This window comes from Pongo pygmaeus, chromosome 11 (assembly GCF_028885625.2).
Source record: "Pongo pygmaeus isolate AG05252 chromosome 11, NHGRI_mPonPyg2-v2.0_pri, whole genome shotgun sequence".
In the NCBI taxonomy this organism is placed as follows: domain Eukaryota; kingdom Metazoa; phylum Chordata; class Mammalia; order Primates; family Hominidae; genus Pongo; species Pongo pygmaeus.
In genome coordinates this window covers 68,524,895-68,544,339 of record NC_072384.2, presented here as the reverse complement: position 1 = coordinate 68,544,339, position 19,445 = coordinate 68,524,895, and the positions used below count along the sequence as shown (strand labels likewise).

The window sequence follows — 19,445 nt, the reverse complement described above, 5'->3', positions numbered from 1 at the left end:
TTACTCCCTGACCCATGGGCAGCAGAATTCATGTTGGGTTAACAGGCACAACAACATTCATCTCCTTCTACATCTCCGTCAGAGCACCTGGGTGACTAGGTGCATTGTCAATGAGCACTAATATTTTTGAAAGCTGTATTTTTTCCTGCACAGTAGGTGTCAACGGTGGCTTAAAATATTCAAAAAAACTGTGTTTTCAACAGATGTGCTGTCATCCAGCCTTTATTATTCTATTTATAGAACATAGGCAGAGGAGATTTAGCATACCTCTTAGGGGCCTAGAATTTTTGGAATGGTAAGCTTCAACTTAAAGTCATCAGCTGCATTAACCCCTAACAAGAGAGTCAGCCTGTTTTTTGTAAGTTTGAAGTCAGGCATTGACTTCTCTCTAGATATGAAAGTCCTAGATGGCATCTTCCTCCAATAGAAAGCTGTTTTGTCAACACGGAAAATCTGTTATTTGGTGTAGCCACCTTCATCAATGACCTTAGCTAGATCTTCTGGAGAACTTGTGGCAGCTTCTACATTAGCACTGCTGCTTCACCTTGCACTTTTACATTGTAGGGACGCTTTTTTCCTTAAACCTCATGAACCAACTTTTCTCCCGAAGGTTCCTCACTTCTCTCAGCCTTACTAGAATTGAAGAGAGTTAGGGCCTTGTTCTGAATTAGGTTTGGCTTAAGGCAATGTTGTAGCAGGTTTGATCTTGTCTCCAGACCACTCAAACTTTCTTCATATCATCAATGAAGCTGGTTCACTTCACTTTCTTATTATTTGTGTGTTCACTAGAATAGCACTTTTAATTTCCTTCAAGAACTTTTTTTTCTGCATTCACAACTTGACTATCTGTTTAGCGCATGAGGCCTAACTTTTAGCCTGTCTCAGCCTTCGACACACCTTCCTTACTGAGCTTAGTCATTTCTAGCTTTTGATTTAAGGTGAGAGATGTGTGACTCTTTATTTCACTTGAACACTTAGAGGCCAAGGTAGCGTTATTAATTGGCCTAATTTCAATATTATTTTGTCTCAGGTAATAGGGAGGTCTGAGGATAGAAAGAGAGAGAGACAGAATGACCAGTCAGCGGAGCAGTCAGAACAAACACATTTATTGAATAAGTTTTCAGTCTTATATTGGCGTGGTTCGTGGTGCTCTAAAACGATGACAATAATAATGCCAAAGATCACTGATCACAGATCACCATAACAGATATAATAATGAAAAAGTTTGAATATTTTGAGAATTACCAAAATGTGATGCAGAAACATAAAGTGAACACATATCATTGGAAAAATGGCACCAATAGAATTGCTCTGCATATGCAGGGTTGCCACGAACCTTCAATTTGTAAAAATCACAATATCTGCAAAGCAAAAAATGCAAAAAAGATCGTTTTGTCTCTTTTCTTTTTTTATGTTTATACTCATTTTCTTATTATATTAGCTAGAGCTCATTGAGAAATAAGAGTGGTAGTAGAGGTGATTCAAGCAAGACAAAAACTCAAAACTACAAAGTAGACATGTTGGACTTCATGAATTCAAAACTTTTATATAAACAAATGATAAACTAGAAAAGCATTTATAATAAATATTAATATCCCTAATATAACCATATTTATGTGTAGTGTTCCTAAAACCATCATGAATGATATTCATGAGGATGGGGAATAACTGACACTTTCATAAAATATACAAAGTTTTTCAATGTTTTTTGGAGAGTAATAGTAAATAATAGTAAGCAAATGTTTTGGAGAGTAATAGTAAATAATGATATCCCCCCAAAAACTTTAGAGTTGCTTTTCAAGTATTCTGTAATGCCTGACAGTCCTTGCCAACCAGAAATTCTTTTTTTTTTTAAATTATATACTCTTTGAACAGAATTCTCATGAGTGAATTCCCTCCTATTGTGTAAGAATGTGTGTTCAAGGATATTTATCATTTTTTATATTAACCAAAAAATTAATAAAATTCCCTGGAAACTACCCAAATATCCATCAACAGGAAAAGAGTTGAATCAATTATGATACATTTATACTAACGAATGTTACACAGGTATTTTTTAAAGTGTTCCTATATATTGATCTGGAAGTATAGTTATGTAACATTGATAAGTGAAAAAAAGTCAAAGTACAAAGTAATATGTAGAGTATGAGCCCTTTTTGTAAAGAAAAAAATTAAAATATATGTATATATTGTTAAATATATATCTATGTTTTGTTTGTGTCTTAGGCTGTATTATTTTCAATTTTTTAAAAAACACCAAGTGAATAAAATGTAAAAGGAAACAAAATAAGGACATCCCAAAGAACTGCAAAGTTGCTTTTCAAGTACTCTGTAATGCCTGACAGTCCTTGCCAACCAAAAATTCTTTAAAAAAAAAAAATTGTGGTAAAATATTTCTAACATAAAATTTACTACTTTAACCATCTTTGGTTAAATCATATGAATTTATCCTTTTATGTCTGGCTTATTTCACATAACATGATGTTTTTGAAGTTTCTCTATGCTATAGTATGTGTCAGATCTACATTTTTATGGATGTTTATTTTATGGATATATCATGTTTTCTTTATTCATTCCTCTGTGGACATTCAGGTTGTTTGGCTATTGTGAATAATGCTGCCCTGAACATGAGTGTACAAATGAGAAATTCTTGATTTAGCCTGTTAGTCTCCAAGGAAGTTAGCACTAACACATGGGAATGCTTTGGGACACAATTTTATATTCCATTTGTGTCTTCAATTCATTATAAAGATGCAAATTATTCCTGAATAACACTGCCTTAGCATCTAATGGTTACTAACAGCTTACCTTTTGTTGTTTTACATTTTTTTGTCTTAAATAATAATGTGTTTCTACAATTTTAAAAAGAAGTGATGTAATTGTCCTCACCCAAGTATTTTCTACAGAGTGTACCAAGCTTCAGTCATACCTACTTAGCTGCAACTGAAACGAAGGTTTGGAACCATTGGATACTCTGATTACTATAGATATAATTACCACAGTGGTCCATTCTCCATCTGTATTAGGACTGAATCCATTTTGTCCATCTGCATTGACTAATAGCTGTATATTACAGCAGCATGTAACTTTGTACCAATGAGCAGGATAACTTCAATGAGAATCAAAGTGGTATCTTATAATAGTCTTGTATCAACTTCAAAAATATAATTATAGAGCAAGCATTAATCTTAATTGAATAAGTAATACTACGTCAAGCCCAATGGCTGGATATCTTCAAACAAGCCAAATGCATCAGTACTTGACACATATGTAGCCCATGTTTAGGGCTGCATTAATCTCAGACAGACTGTTCTAGTACTGACACTCTTAAAATGAGATTAGTCAATAAATGAACTTCGGATAAGCTATGAATAAAGAACCTTTTAATTAATTCAGCCTTCAGATACGTCATGGGAGCTCATCATTTAAAAGAACTTAATCATTTAAAAGAACTTAACTTTTTGAACAGAGGACTACCATATGACCCAGCAATTCCACTCCTAGGTCTATATCCAAAAGAATTGAAAGCAGGGACTTGAAAGGTGCTTATACACCAGTGTTCATAGCAGCATTATCCACAATAGCAAAAAGTTGGAAATAACCCCAGTGTCCATCAATGGATGAATGGATAAACAAAATGTGATATATACATACAATGGAATATTCAGTTTTAAAAGGGAATGAAGCTAGGTGTGATGGCTCATGCCTGCAATCCCAGCACTATGGGAGGCCAAGGTGGGAGGATCACTTGAGCTTAGGAGTTTAAGACCAGCCTGGGCAACATAGTGAGACCTCATTTCTACTAAGATTAAAAAATTAGCAGGTGTAGCAGCATGCATCTGTGGTCCCAGCTACTTAGCATGCTGGGGCAGGAGGGCTGCTTGAGCCCAGGAGGTCAAGGCTACATTGAGCCATAATTATGCCACTGCCCTCCAGCCTGGGTGACAGAGTGAGACCTTGTCTCAAAATAACACAAAATAAACAAAAAATAAAAATAAAAAGGAATGAAATTTTTATACCTGCTACAACATGCCTGAAGCTTGAAAACATTATGCTTAGCAAAATAAGCCAGACACAGAAGGAAAAATATTGTGTGATTCTACTTCTAGAGACACCTAGGGTAGGCAAATTTATACAGAGAGTTAAAATAGAAGTCACCAAGAGCTTGGGGGAGAGAGAAGAAAGGGAGGTTATTATTTAATGGATACAGAGTTTTTGTTGGGCATGATTTTAAAAGCTTTAGGTATAGATATGTGATGGTTACACAACATTGTGAAATGCCACTGAATTATACACTTAAGAGTGGTTAAGATGATATATATTGTTATGTATATTTTATCACAACTTTATAAAAGATCTGACCTTTTTGTGTAATGGTAGTTGGTAAAAGAGACTGTGTGTCTGAAATGGGTTGATTGCTTTTTGGTTTGCAGGCTGCCGGCTCTCAGATCGGGATGATGGTCAATTCCTTCACTAACGTCACTGTGGCCATGATCATTGCCTTCTCCTTTAGCTGGAAGCTGAGCCTGGTCATCTTGTGCTTCTTCCCCTTCTTGGCTTTATCAGGAGCCACACAGAGCAGGATGTTGACAGGATTTGCCTCTCGAGATAAGCAGGCCCTGGAGATGGTGGGACAGGTAATCTTGCAGATCTAATTTTCCCATTCCTCATGGCTAAGTGGCTATCAGACAAACTGTTAAAAATGAATAGTACGAAGAGACTTAAGGAAGCTGTCAGCCCACAAGACAGGCACACTTAAGAACCTTCCACCACCCTTTCTATGCATGCTTGGCCCAAAGGCTGAGGCAATAAAGCTCTGAGGCTCTGAATATGAGCCGGCGTGGAGAAATAGTGGGGTGAACACAGGATTGCCTGTTCAATTTCCTCTCGCATAGTGTTTCATTCCACATTCCAATTTGGTGTACTCTCACTTGCAGGGGTGGATAGTTCAGTTTTCTGGCCGTGAGGCTTTTGCAATTTAATGGTTCACCTGAGCCATGCTTTCCACACACAGAGGAGCTATGATGGTGTTAATGGCACACGCCTTTTCTCTTCATACTTTAGAGTCCCCCAGGCTTGGGGCAAGTGTCTTTCCCAACTAGAATTATGAGCTGCAGTTTAGGTTTTGGATACACTTAGGTTTTAGCTATACATTTTAAAGTGTGTTCTAATTAATATCTTGTCCTTGGGGGGTAAATGACAGATGGTTGGTAGCATAAACACTTCTCAAGTATAAGAATTAAGGGAAACTTGAATTTAACTGAAAAAATGTCTCGTGGTCCAGTTGGGTTGATCTCCAGCCACTTCTTTGTGTTCCCAGATGATGCATTCTCTGATTTGTACCACATTCTGCCATTTGCACCATCAATACAGGCAGCCATTGAAATGTCATGAAAGGAGTTATTTCTGCCCTTGTATTCCTAAGACTCTTTTTCTGTCTTCAGATTACAAATGAAGCCCTCAGTAACATCCGCACTGTTGCTGGAATTGGAAAGGAGAGGCGGTTCATTGAAGCACTTGAGACTGAGCTGGAGAAGCCCCTCAAGACAGCCATACAGAAAGCCAATGTTTATGGATTCTGCTTTGCCTTTGCCCAGTGCATCGTGTTTATTGCGAATTCTGCTTCCTACAGATATGGAGGTTACTTAATCCCCAATGAGGGGCTCCATTTCAGCTACGTGTTCAGGTGAGGAATATCTAGCCAAGGTGAGAAAAGATCAACACACAAGGAAGGAATAGCCTGGTTCTATCAGTTAGCTTTTTGCTGCTTAACAAACCATCCCAAGCTTGGTGTCTTACAATAGTTGGGATTAATTATTTCTCAAGATTCTGTGGGTCGTCAGGGTGGTTCTTCTGACCTGGGCTGACTCAGTCAGGCTTCTGTGTATTCTTCTGTCTCCACGTGGCCTGTCTAGCAGATGAGCTTCTTTTCTTCATATTATGGCCTCAGAGTTCCAAGTGCCACAAAAGAGGGCAAGCCCCACTGTGCAAGTACTTTTCAAGTCTCTCCACGCAAAGAAACTTTCTAATTTTCTGTTTGGCCAAAGAAAGTCATGCCATCAAGCCCAGGTTTAAGGAATAGAAAAAAATAGAATTCACTTTTTGATGAGAGGAGTAAAAAAGCCATGTTGCAAAGGGATGCATGATAGTGTGAATTAATATGATCGTTGTTTATAAACAATCTGCCACACATGTTAATGCTGAGAAAATCTAGAGGCCTTGGCTAAGACGGTTCATAGAGAACTGTTTTATTTGAACTCCTGTCTTGCAAAGAGGGCGGACTCCTCCTTGCTGACTCCTCCTAGGCAGAGACAGCATAGGCCATACAGGTGAATGATGTTCCATTCGTATAGCCAAAGTCTGCTTTTCTAATAAGATTAGCTTTTAGTCCAATTTCTCACATTTCCAGAGGTGAAAGCCTAAGGGTGTCAGGGTACTGGCGAATGAGGTACACATGTATATGGGCGAGTGGGGAGGTAAGGGTGGAGATGGTCTGAGAAAGGTTTGGAGGGCATTAGGAAAAGTGGTCCTATAGGAATCGGTTCTTGGGTTTCCTTCTCTAGCCGTGAGTCCCACCTTCTCACCTGGTATCTCTTTCAGCACTTCTCTCCCATTCCACTACACCCACCCAGCTAGGAAAGTCTCTCTTTTCTAAATCTTTGCATACTTAAAGCTACTAATCTAAATTAGAAAACACAAACCATTGGCTCATTTTTATTTAGTTTATATTAAGGTTTTAGAATAATTTTTTGCCAACATGTAAAAATCTGGGGCTACAGGCTGGGCGTGGTGGCTCATGCCTGTAATCTCAGCGCCCTGGGAGGCCGAGGTGGGTGGATCACTTGAGGTCAGGAGTTTGAGACCAGCCTGGCCAACATGGCAAAACCTCATCTCTACAAAAAATATAAAAATTAGCCAGGTATGGTGGTGCATGCCTGTAATCCCAGCTACTTGGGAGGCTGAGGCAGGAGAAAGGAGAATCGCTTGAACCCAGGAGGTGGAGGCTGCAGTGAGCTGAGATCATGCCACTACACTCCAGCCTCGGTGACAGAGTGAGACTCCATCTCAAAACAAAACAAAACAACAACAACAACAAAACTGGGACTACAGAAAACTCCCAATTTCTGGCTTCACTTTAAAAATTGGAAGGTCATCTTCCACCATTTTCCATTTCATTTCTAGTTCTTTTCATTCCCTTAGGCTTTAAACTGGGCTCCTGGAGATGTTTGGATTTGCAATTCTGGCCTAAAACAATTCCTGCTTATGAACTGAGCAGTGTGACCCACAAAGACACATCCCTTATCCCTATCCCCATCCCAGGCAGACCCTCTGTGCATGACAGTGCAGGTGAACAGCTTTGGAGGCTACTACTCACATCATAGTCTCTACAGCAACAAAGTTATCTCTCATTATATTTATCATTCATTTATTCATTCACTCACTCTTTCGTTAATTAAGTACATGTTGACTATAGTTAGAGGCTAAGACAAGTAGAAGGAGACAGGCAATTGCATCTGTCTTACTCTCTGAAGCAAAAATTATATACATGCCTGGTGCAGAATTGATGCTTACATCATCAATCATTATCTTTTATATATCTATTATAGATTCACAAACTGTTAGAATTCTAGAAAAATCAACTCAATCTGGTGATCTTTCAAGCCTGCTTTTTCTTTTAAAAAAAAATTTTCAGAAGTCTTTTTCCCCCCTCAAACAATTTTCTTTTTTTTTTTTTTTTTTTTTGAGACAGAGTCTTGCTCTGTCACCCAGGCTGGAGTGCAGTGGTGCAATCTTGGCTCACTGCAAGCTCTGCCTCCCAGGTTCACGCCATTCTCCTGCCTCAGCCTCCCGAGTAGCTGGGACCACAGGCGACCACCACCACGCCCGGCTAATTTTTTGTATTTTTAGTAGAGACGGGGTTTCACCTTGTTAGCCAGGATGGTCTCGATCTTCTGACCTTGTGATCCGCCTGCCTCAGCCTCCCAAAGTGCTGGGATTACAGGCGTTAGCCACCACACCAGGCCAACAATTTTCTTAAAGGAAGCTATTGTGGTCAAATAAAGGTTTGGAGGCCTGAGCTCTCCCCTTCATACTTGTTCAGTCCTCTTCTTACTCCTTTTTCATAGAACACAGTTTGAAAACTGCCAGTCTCTTAAACACCACCCTCTCCATTTCCAGGCAAGTCTGAAGTGACTTGCTCAAGGATATTTGGTCCTTTCCTAGCAGAACCAGAGCTAGATCCCCAAACTTCTGCCTTCAGGTCATCACACGAACCACACCTCCCTGCTCTCTGCCTGTGTGTCTGTCTGGTTACAGGGTGATCTCTGCAGTTGTACTGAGTGCAACAGCTCTTGGAAGAGCCTTCTCTTACACCCCAAGTTATGCAAAAGCTAAAATATCAGCTGCACGCTTTTTTCAACTGCTGGACCGACAACCCCCAATCAGTGTATACAATACTGCAGGTGAAAAATGGGTAAGTGTTGGAATACTATGCAGCCATAAAAAAGGATGGGTTCATGTCCTTTGCAGGGACAGGGATGAAGCTGGAAACCATCATTCTCAGCAAACTAACACAAGAACAGAAAACCAAACACCACATGTTCTCACTCATAAGTGGGAGTTGAACAATGAGAACACATGGACACAGGGCAGGGAACATCACACACCGGGGCTTGTCAGGGGATGGCGGGGGGTAGGGGAGGGATAGCATTAGGAGAAATACCTAATGTAGATGACAGGTTGATGGGTGCAGCAAACCACCATGACACGTGTATACCTATGTAACAAACCTGCACATTCTGCACATCTACCCCAGAACTTAAAGTCTAATAAAATAAATAAATAAATAAAATGTGTAAGTATTGATGAGGGGTAAGGTTGTGCATGTGTGTGTGTGTGTGCACCTGTGTGTGTGTGCAGGACAGCCATTAGGGATGGCCATACAATACCACTTGGCTTCTAAATTCCTGCTGTATATGGGTTCATTCATATGTACTTGGAGTGGACAAACGGTAGATTTATAAATACAAAGGAATAAAGTAAATTAGCATCAAAAATTATTCCTAAAGCTGGCATTTGAACAAGGCGATGACATTCAATGAATGCTAAATTCTGTGTAATGTAAAATACACTGAGTTTCCAAATGAATGAAGCCAGTTGTCCTCTGAGATCTACCTAACCACTGTGTTTTCTATTGATGTTCTGATACAGAATGTAGAAAAATCAATTCTTCCTGTCCAATAACATTGATTTAATTCATGTTCATCTTGATTCAAGTTTTAGCTTATGTGGATGTCCAGAAAATTAATTCAATCTCAACAAAATATCTGTTCTTCCAATTGATAGATAGGTATTTTTAAATCTTCTCTACCTATTTTTGAAAATTTTAGTATGTTCCAGAAAGCAAAGCAAACCTAAACACTAGTAAAGTGGTTAAGCTAAATTCTGTAATCTTTCTAAATTGGTAAAATTTTTCCTTCAGTTCAGTAAATGTAAAGTTTCTATGTGGTTTATTAAATGTCTATTCATTTCTAGAGTTTATAAGTTAGACAGTTTTAAGCACACCAAAGTACAATAGAAAGTATTCACCTTTGCAATACAGACCTCAGGTAACTTTCTTTCTAGGTCGTTTTAAGTGTAACATTATTTTTAGTCTTTAGGAGAACAAAGCTATAGGGTTTGGACAGTTACTGGCTTCTGTGATGTAATATCTTCCAGCTATTCTCTTCTATTCAGAATGTCAGGAATAGATGTCAAGAAAATCCCCTTAGGTTAGACTGGGAATAGGGGGAGTCAAGTGTCTTTAATTTCATTGCCCAAGCCTTCCTTTATACTACATCTTTCAGAATACAAAATGGAATGTCCCTTTGTTAAGTTGCTGTCTTTATACTTTGCACTTTGGCAGCATGGTTTGAAGGTATCTCAAGCAGGGATTTTAAACTCAAGATTTAGGTGTATTTTCAATATTCTAGGCTCCAGTAAGAGCATCTCTAATTTTGATCCTCCCATCCACAGGACAACTTCCAGGGGAAGATTGATTTTGTTGATTGTAAATTTACATATCCTTCTCGACCTGACTCGCAAGTTCTGAATGGTCTCTCAGTGTCGATTAGTCCAGGGCAGACACTGGCGTTTGTTGGGAGCAGCGGATGTGGCAAAAGCACTAGCATTCAGCTGTTGGAACGTTTCTATGATCCTGATCAAGGGAAGGTGGTAAGCCATGCAACCTTTTTGAGAATTTTGCCTTCTGCAGAGTATTTCCAACCCCTAAAAGTGGGCTTCAAGTTTTTGCTTTGCCAGACTCACTTTAAAATGCTTGCCTTAGGCACTTAGCATATTTTCCAGTCCCAGTCATTTGCTGCTTCACCTGATTCTACCTCACAATTTCTAATGTCAGATTTTCCCCAGTTCCAGATGGCCTGCTGACCAGTTAGGCAAAGAAAACTGGGCACACTGCAAAGTTGGAGATTAGTGTATTTAATAGAAGCACTCACTTACCCGTAAATGGAGCAGAAAGTGCAGACTAATCAGGAAACTAATGACCAGGAATGGAAAAAGTAGAGTGATAAGGGAAATAATGATAAATGAGCAAGAAAGGAGATTTAGCATGAAAAGATCTAAGACAATCCTTGTTCAAGAAGCTGAAATCTAAATAATGCAAGGAACTCAGATTGAGAGCCATGTACCATAAATCTTTAGCAAGGATATTTGAAATTTTGGTGAATAGCTTTGGTATTTATTTTTCATAACGTTTCTTTTTCCTTTCTGTCCTTTTTTTCTTTCTTTAAAGGTAATATATGCAGAAGGTCACAAAATTAAATAATAAATATTTATAATAAAAAGCCACCCCCCTGCTTTATGCTTACACTCCCTCTCCACATTTCTCTGCTCAAAGGCAACTATTTTTGACCACTTGATGTTTTTTGATCTCCCAATGATGACTTTTATGTCTTTAAATAATGTGCTCATGCTATTTCATGATTTAACAAATTTAGACTCTCTGTGATTTATTCTCAAGAGATACAAATCTACTTACCCTCACCACTCCCTCCTTTTGCCTACCTCCCCCCAATATAGTTATATCATTTTTTAGGCCTTCTATTTATAAATTTGTAAACTTCTGATCTGCTTCCGTTGCTCTTCCACCACCTGTAGATAGTTCCTCTTGAATTCTCGCTTTCTAAAATAAAAATGTTAGCAATCCTACCTTTATTTTCACCTCTTACTCCCTTCTTTTACCTCTTAAGTTCTAATTGAACTTTTATCAAGAATTCAGAGCACATTCTGTTTATAACATTATCTTTCTTGCTTTCACTCTAAGTTGATTCTAAAAATTGAAAATCAATTGACAGCTTTTTTCATGATTATGTAAATATTGTTCATCCCTCAGTCAAATAGTGAGTTACATTTGCATTATATTTTTTTGATTGTTTTTCTGAAAGGTTTCCTTTTTTCTTGCATTCTTTGTCTTTATGAAAACCTTTGTGCTCTTCCAATGTCTCTGTCAGGCCATCTCTTCCCTCATTTCTGTCACTTGCAACCTTTGCCTGTTGAACAGTCATCATCCTGTGAGTTCCCTGTGATATTTCCTTGGATTAGATCCATTATTTCATAGTTCCCATGAATTCCTTTTTCATAGTTTTCACCCCCTTTTGTTGGAGCTCATCCAAAAGCAATTTTCTAAGAAATAGTCCATAGATATGGGTCTGAAAATGTTTTATTTTGCTTCATACTTGATTAATTGTTTAATCCTAATATTTTGAAAGTGGCCTTTCTGACTTCCCTGAATAGTATAATCTTATGTAATATACTATTATGAAGAGTATAACATTATGAAGAGAAATGCTAAGAAAAATTTGAAAGAGGCAACTAAAGATTTCCTTGAATAAAGCAAAGCAAAGAAACAAGCAAACAGAGATTGACAGAATCCAGGAAGTTATAAAAATAAGGATTAAGTATTGATTACCTATAATTTATAATCCCTTCTGTTATTAAGTTGAGGTATAAAGATTTTAAATTTGTTTGAAAGTATTTGGTGATTGATGAACCTAGAAAGCCCATTGTAACCAGAGGTATAATTCCAATAAGTCAGAGGGTTCAGTTTTCCAAAATATCACTTCTGTCATGCCTGCAGCCAACATCAATTGTGAACTATGCAAGGTACAGGAAACTGAATCCCTCATATTCACTTTTCCAACATTAACATGTATATTAAGTATATTTCTCTGAATATGCCCAGTGAATGTTCTGGTCACAGGTCGAAAGCAAGGCCAATAAGGAAATCATTATGACTTCTTGCATTTCATAGGCACAGTATATTTTGTTATAACATTGTAAAACATTTCTACAAACATTTTAAGCAGAGAACCTACCACTTTTTATAAGTTTTTTTTCAAAGTCCTCTTTGCTCTTAAGCTACCAAATGTAGGCGTTCAATATTTTCAACATTTATTTGGATACCTATGATGTGCCTGTTACTGCATGAGTCCCTGTGGGAGAGTCTAAGGACCATGAAACGTGTCTTCTGCCTTCTAGGAGCTTACAATGTAGCACATTTAGAAGAATGAGCAAACAGCCCGAGTGTTTAATTATTAAATTGTGTTTTGCAGACTTAAGTGCTATGGAAAATGAGTAGAGCAAGATAAGCCAGGGCTAATTGTTGTTGAGAAATGCTTTATATTTTTTCTAATAGTGTTTGCTTTTTCCATTACTTAGAAATTATCTTAAATATAATCTCTTCATACCATTTATCACAATTTTTTTCTGAAATAATAGGGGCAAATACTTTATAGTAGCACGTTAGGCATCTGTGCCTTTAATATTCGAGGACTTTTTAGTGAACCAGCTCATGTGGTAGATATTCAAGTACCTGGACTTAACTGCCTAACTAGACTGTGAGTTCCTAGGAAACAGAGATTATATTTTCTTTACGTAGCAGACATAGACTGCTTAGGATGGTGCTTTGTGGCAGGTGATTCAAATATATGTTTGTTGATTGACTAAGTGAATAAATGTATTCCTTTTTTACTTCGTTTTATTATCTCAGTTATTCAGAGAATGGCCTTAGTAAAATCAAGAAAACAGGTTTGACCCTTATATTGCCCAAAAGCTTCACAGAGAAAAATCCTTTCCATAACTCATGAGTCTCAAAACAGAGCAACCCTGTATATTTGTAGAGAGCGTGCTGCACCAAAGTAAGGGGAAGTTGTTTCTTACCTGAATACCTGAGCGTCTTTCTCATTTGTTCCACCTGTAGAGCCAGAGTTCAGGAAATAAATAGGACCATAGTCTGATTAGTGTTAACATGGATGCCACTCCTGATAGACATTACATCCAGAGGTCAAAGGCAACATCATTTATTCCAGAATTTTAGCCTTGGGATTGTTGTCTGTTAAGCAAACCAAATGTCCTGCATAACACCTAACGCTAGAATATGAACTTTCCTCACTGCTGGAATTCTAAAAACCTAATAACCTGTCATCTCCTCTATTGGCAGATGATAGATGGGCATGACAGCAAAAAAGTAAATGTCCAGTTCCTCCGCTCAAACATTGGAATTGTTTCCCAGGAACCAGTGTTGTTTGCCTGTAGCATAATGGACAATATCAAGTATGGAGACAACACCAAAGAAATTCCCATGGAAAGAGTCATAGCAGCTGCAAAACAGGCTCAGCTGCATGATTTTGTCATGTCACTCCCAGAGGTGAGTATGAAGTCAGAGCCATTCCCTATGGGAGACAAGGATGGGAAGAAGTAGAATGACCAAAGTGTACAGGTTGAGCATCCCTAATCTGAAAATCCCAAATACAAAATGTTCCAAAATTCAAAAAATTTTGAGTGCCAACATAATTCCACAAGTGGAAAATTTCACACTTGACCTCATGTGATAGGTCACAGTCAAAATTCAGTCAAAATTTTGTTTCATGTACAAAATTATTAAAAATATTATAGGAATTTACTTCTGGGCTTGTGTATAAAGTAGATAAGAAATATGAATTTTGTGGTTAGATTTGAGTCCTGTCCCCAAGGTATCTCATTATATGCAGATATTACAAAATCTGAAAAAATCCAAAATCTGAAACACTTCTGGTCCCAAGCATTTCTGATAAGAAATATTCAATCTGTGTTATGATTGTGGCTCTAGAAGGTCAAAGGATACACCATTTATCTCACAGCACCCCCGGACTGTCTTAGTTTTTTAAGCAAAAGAAATATCCTTCATCAACATACTCTTTAATTTTGGAAAGTATTGTATTGCCCAATACAATGGATACTATTTTTGTTGAATTTTTTTGTACATTGAGCTTTAGTTTAGCATAGTGGGGAAAAACCTGAGATTTGGAGCTAACCTGGGCTTGCATCCAAGCTTTGCCACTTAGTAGCTTCATAGCTTTGGGACAATTATCCTTTCTGAGATTGTCTATTCCATCTGCAAAGTACAAGAAAATAACGTTAAAATGAAGAAAACACACTTAATAGCCACACAAAGAAAGCTGCTGCTGGTATTACTGCCATCATCATTATTTCATTACTTGGCAATGTGTACCATGGGTGGTGGGTAAGTTGAACCTGCCTTAGTGTCTCTTACTTTGCCAGAGCCAAGTCCAGATTTCGCACAATATTGACTCTGCATTTTTCCATCCACCAAAAGTCTGTCTTAGTTTTGATCACAAGAAAAATTAAAACATGGAAACCAAATTGTAGGGCCAAATTTTACCTTTAACCTTCTCTACTTACTTTTTAAAAATATCCCTGGGAAAATTGTTTTTCTTTATAAGTGATTATGTTTATAAATGTTGTGGTGTTTGTGGAAGGCTTTTTGTTTGCTCTTTTCACAAAGTCTCCTAAGTGTTAGTCTCTTGGCTCAGTTCTTACCTGTTAGCCCAATCTCTAAGCACATGGAAATTACTATTTGCTGAATCCAGAGATCAAAAGCAAAGCTTGTGTGTCTCTGGAGGGTTCATTTATCCCACAAACCCTTATTGAATAGCTACTCATTTGGGGCAAGGCACTGACATGGAGCTGGTTTACTACATTGTCCTCATACAGACTTGCCCATGGTACCCTTCTCTGAGCACTTTGTCTCCAGAAGGACAAAGCAGGTTTTCATGGGTCTCACCTGGCTTAAAGGAGCATTAGTCAGGAGGCAAGGGAAGCAGGGGAAGGAAACAGCTCGTGTTGTGGAAGGCAGGGAAGAGCAGTAGTCAAGGCAAGGACTCAGGAGAGAGAGATTCACTTTCACCTGGATTCAGATTTCACTTTCACTGCTTGTTACTTGTCCTTGCACCATTTTCTTACCTCCCTGTGCCTAAGCTTTGTAATCTAAAAAATAGGGTGGGTATGGTTTCTGTGAATATGAAATGATAACCTAGCTAGAATAGTTAGCACAATACCTCTATGGTAAACACTCTATGAATGTTAACTAATTTTTATGTAGCCATGCCAGGCATAAGTGATTTTTCTTCCGAATTTTCTCCAAAATAAATATGTGAAGTAAGTGTTAATACTGCACCTCAGATGACTAGCCAGCTCAAAAAAATTTAAATAATTTTTCATGAACACAAGCTAGTAAGAAGCAGAGTAGAGCTTCTAACCAAGGCCTGTGTTCCAGAATGCCGCCTCCCTAACACAGCAATGGACCAGAAGATCTCGCAAAAGACAGACATTTCCATTCTTGGGATTAGTCCGTATTGGAAGGATTTTTCCAGATAAGAATCTGGAATCAGAGAGTCTCAAATCAAGGAGGATCTCATATATGGGCTCTTACCTGGACACAGGGAGGAGATTGAAAATATAAACCTAAAGGAAATGCAGAAATGAGGAATAACATCCCCTTGCTTCCCACACCAAAGGTCACGAATTCCATATTTTTCTTATATTCCTAAGTGGATTTGACATCCTCCATTCTATAGGAGGACTCACTCACTATTCCCTAGTTCAACCAACAAATAATTTAAATTACAGAGGAGACCTTGACATAAGTTCTGTACAGCACAGGAGCAATAACTGTTTCTATTTCTCAAACTTATCATACTTTTTTTCAGAAATATGAAACTAACGTTGGGTCCCAGGGGTCTCAACTCTCTAGAGGGGAGAAACAACGCATTGCTATTGCTCGGGCCATTGTACGAGATCCTAAAATCTTGCTACTAGATGAAGCCACTTCTGCCTTAGACACAGAAAGTGAAAAGGTAAGTATCGAATTTCTAAAGTCTTAGATCATTACAAATGAGTTTTTTGCTGTAAAATTTGTCCTTATAAAATGGCACTATTTTCAATTTTCTGATTCATTAACAGTAGAAATTGGCAATACTTTGTGGAACCAAAAGACAATTATCTAGAGCAAGTGATTTAATATAAGATTGCTTCAAATAAAATATTTTACCTTTAAAATAAGAATTGTTTTTAAGATTCTTTAGGCTAAGTGACATTTTTTTCCAAAGGCAAATAATCACCTTTCTTGAATAAAGTAAAATAATCTAGATTATCTGTTATAAATATTTTATAGTTCTAAAGTTATGTGACAGAGAAGGTAGGTCACATACAACACAAAGAAAGAGGTGATATCTGTTGTGTGGTTTGCATGAAATAAGATGGAATTGAGCAAAACACAATTATGAAACTTAAAATATATAATTAATGCCGTAACAATCGGGATTCCATTTTGGAGAGAGCTAAAATGTCTTCAATGAAGAGCAGTATCAGGAATGGCCACTTAACTGCTACCCTCCATTGTTTTCTCGGTTTCATTTCAGGAAACTAGACCATCAAATATTGTAAAATTACATAGGGACTTCATAGTTTGCTTCCTTCTTGCTCCACTGAAATTTCTCAGCCTGTGCACTGCCATTGAAATCACTGATGCATTGCATTCAGGGAATACTTGCTTAATCCTCTCTTATGTTGAGCCTTTGGGTTTGCCCTCAAGTATAGGATTGTTATTCAGGTCGTGTTAACTGAACTCTCATGATGGTGGGCTGGGGAGCAATCATGCATCTTTGCATCAACTTTCCATCTTCTCTTTGCAGACGGTGCAGGTTGCTCTAGACAAAGCCAGAGAGGGTCGGACCTGCATTGTCATTGCCCATCGCTTGTCCACCATCCAGAACGCGGATATCATTGCTGTCATTGCACAGGGGGTGGTGATTGAAAAGGGGACCCACGAAGAACTGATGGCCCAAAAAGGAGCCTACTACAAACTAGTCACCACAGGATCCCCCATCAGTTGACCCAATGCAAGAACCTCAGACACACATGACGCACCAGTTACAGGGGTTGTTTTTTTTAAAAAAAAAAACAATCCCAGCCGGAGGGACTGCTGGGATTGTTTTTTCTTTAAAGAAGAATGTTAATATTTTACTTTTACAGTCATTGTCATACATCAGAATCCAAGCTAATTTCTAATGACCTTCCATAATAATTCTGCTTTAGATGTGTATACAGAAAATGAAAGAAACTACGGTCCATGTGAGGGAAAACCCAATGTCAAGTGGCAGCTCAGCCACCACTCAGTGCTTCTCTGTGCAGGAGCCAGTCCTGATTAATATGTGGGAATTAGTGAGACATCAGGGAGTAAGTGAGACTTTGAACTCCTCAAGGGCAGAGAACTGTCTTGCATTTTCGAACCCTCGGTGTATACAGAGGCGGGTCTATAACAGGCATTCAACAAACGTTTCTTGAGCTAGACCAAGGTCAAATTTGAAAAGAACAGAAGGACTGAAGACCAGCTGTGTTTCTTAACTAAATTTGTCTTTCACGTGAAACCAGCTTCCTTCATCTCTAAGGCTGAGGATAGGGAAAGGGTGGATGCTCTCAGGCTGAGGGAGGCAGAAAGGGAAAGTATTAGCACGGGCTTTCCAGTTAGGGCTGTTGATTTATGCTTTAGCTTCAGAGTGAGTGTAGGGTTGACAAAGCTACCATTACTGTGAGAACCTGCCAGTGTGGCTGGAGCAGGGACTCTCTCCCAGGCCTTTTACTCCTCAGCACCTCCCTGCATATTGATTGTTGTTTTTAGTTTCTGCAAAATTATATTCATGAAATGAAAATAGCGCATTTTACTTTGCTGTAGTTTCATAAGGTGTTATACAAAAAAGCAAGTAAATATGGCAGAAAAGCACTCATTTGCCCCTGCTCTCTCAAACCACCACATAATGACATAGAACTAAAGGCGGCAGGAACCTACAAGAATGAAGAAAACACAGTGATGCCGCCTGCAAAATCTTGGGAGCCAGAAAGCAAATGGACAATTGATAATAGAGTTACAAGATGAGAGAAAACAAAAATGTAACCTGTTAGTTGGGGGAGCCTAGAAACATCCTGTTTTGTACCACAGACCCCTAGAAAGGTTCAAGATGTAAAAACATTGGATCCTTCTGGAAGGAGGAGGCAAGGGGACAGAGGGACTGAAGACAGAAGAATGGGCCAAAAGCCTGTATGGAAACAGAATTGCAGAGCCCCGCCTGCAGCAGGATGGCTGCCTTTCCCCAGTTCCAGCGAGAGACTGCATACTCCCGCTCTGAGGAGGGTCACAGGGAGGTTTGCACTTAGAGACACAAGGTGCAGTTGAAGGGGCAGCTAACATAAAAGAGACAGGGGGATTGAGTGTAAAGCTGTGTATGAACAGAAGAACTCCCAGCCCCTCTCTCCTGGCAGGAGATTGAAGAATGATTTTCTGGGGAAACTGGCCAATCTAAGAAAAGAGGTTAGGCCAGGCACTGTGGCTCACACCTGTAATCCCAGCACTTTGGGAGGCCAAGGCGAGCGGATCATGAGGTCGAGAGATCAAGACCATCCTGGCTAACATGGTGAAACCCCGTCTCTACTAAAAATACAAAAAAATTAGCCAGGCGTGGTGGCGGGCACCTGTAGTCCCAGCTACTCAGGAAGCTGAAGCAGGAGAATGGCGTGAACCCGGGAGGTGGAGCTTGCAGTGAGCTGAGATGACGCCACTGCACTCCAGCCTGGGCGACAAAGCGAAAAAAAAGAAAAAGAAAAGAGGTCAAGGACCCCGTCCTTGGAATCCTAAGAAAATTTTCCAGCCGTATTACCCTCCTATGAAGCCCACCTGTCAACCAACAAGCACCCACTCGATCAGAGCTTCCCCAGGCTTTTCGGTGTCTCCTCCTTGCATGGGAATTGACTTCCAAGGACCACCAGACACTGAGGAAGTATTTTAACATATAAAGCAAAAGCAACAATAGGGCAGCTGGAGAAAGGAAATTAGAAGTAACAGAGCCAATGCGTGATTAGGAAAACACTCAAAAAGTGGTAATAAATGTATTCAATGAGTCAAGAGAACGTATTTCCATCTATTTAAATAAAAACAGGAATCAATAAAAATGAATATACAAAAAAGAGCTCTTGTCACAGAAATGAAAACCTTGGGAGCAGGACTGCACCCACGGTTCTCACCAACCTATCCTGCCATCATGTTTTCTCCCTACTCC

The 19,445-nt window shown here is 38.8% G+C and overlaps 1 protein-coding gene across 4 annotated transcripts in view; it reads left to right on the top strand.

Moving 5' to 3' along the window:
- ABCB11 (ATP binding cassette subfamily B member 11) overlaps positions 1-18,993 on the top strand; it is a 110,172-nt gene extending 91,179 nt beyond the window's left edge. For all 4 annotated transcript variants that reach the window (XM_054476926.2, XM_063647616.1, XM_054476927.2 and 1 more), the window contains 7 exons: positions 4,434-4,637; positions 5,445-5,686; positions 8,317-8,473; positions 10,015-10,212; positions 13,496-13,702; positions 16,044-16,190; positions 17,028-18,993. In XM_054476926.2, the coding sequence (XP_054332901.1) occupies positions 4,434-4,637; positions 5,445-5,686; positions 8,317-8,473; positions 10,015-10,212; positions 13,496-13,702; positions 16,044-16,190; positions 17,028-17,228 (1,356 nt within the window). In that variant the 3' untranslated portion in view covers positions 17,229-18,993. The remainder of the gene's footprint in view (positions 1-4,433; positions 4,638-5,444; positions 5,687-8,316; positions 8,474-10,014; positions 10,213-13,495; positions 13,703-16,043; positions 16,191-17,027) is intronic.
- The last annotated feature ends 452 nt before the right edge of the window (positions 18,994-19,445 follow it).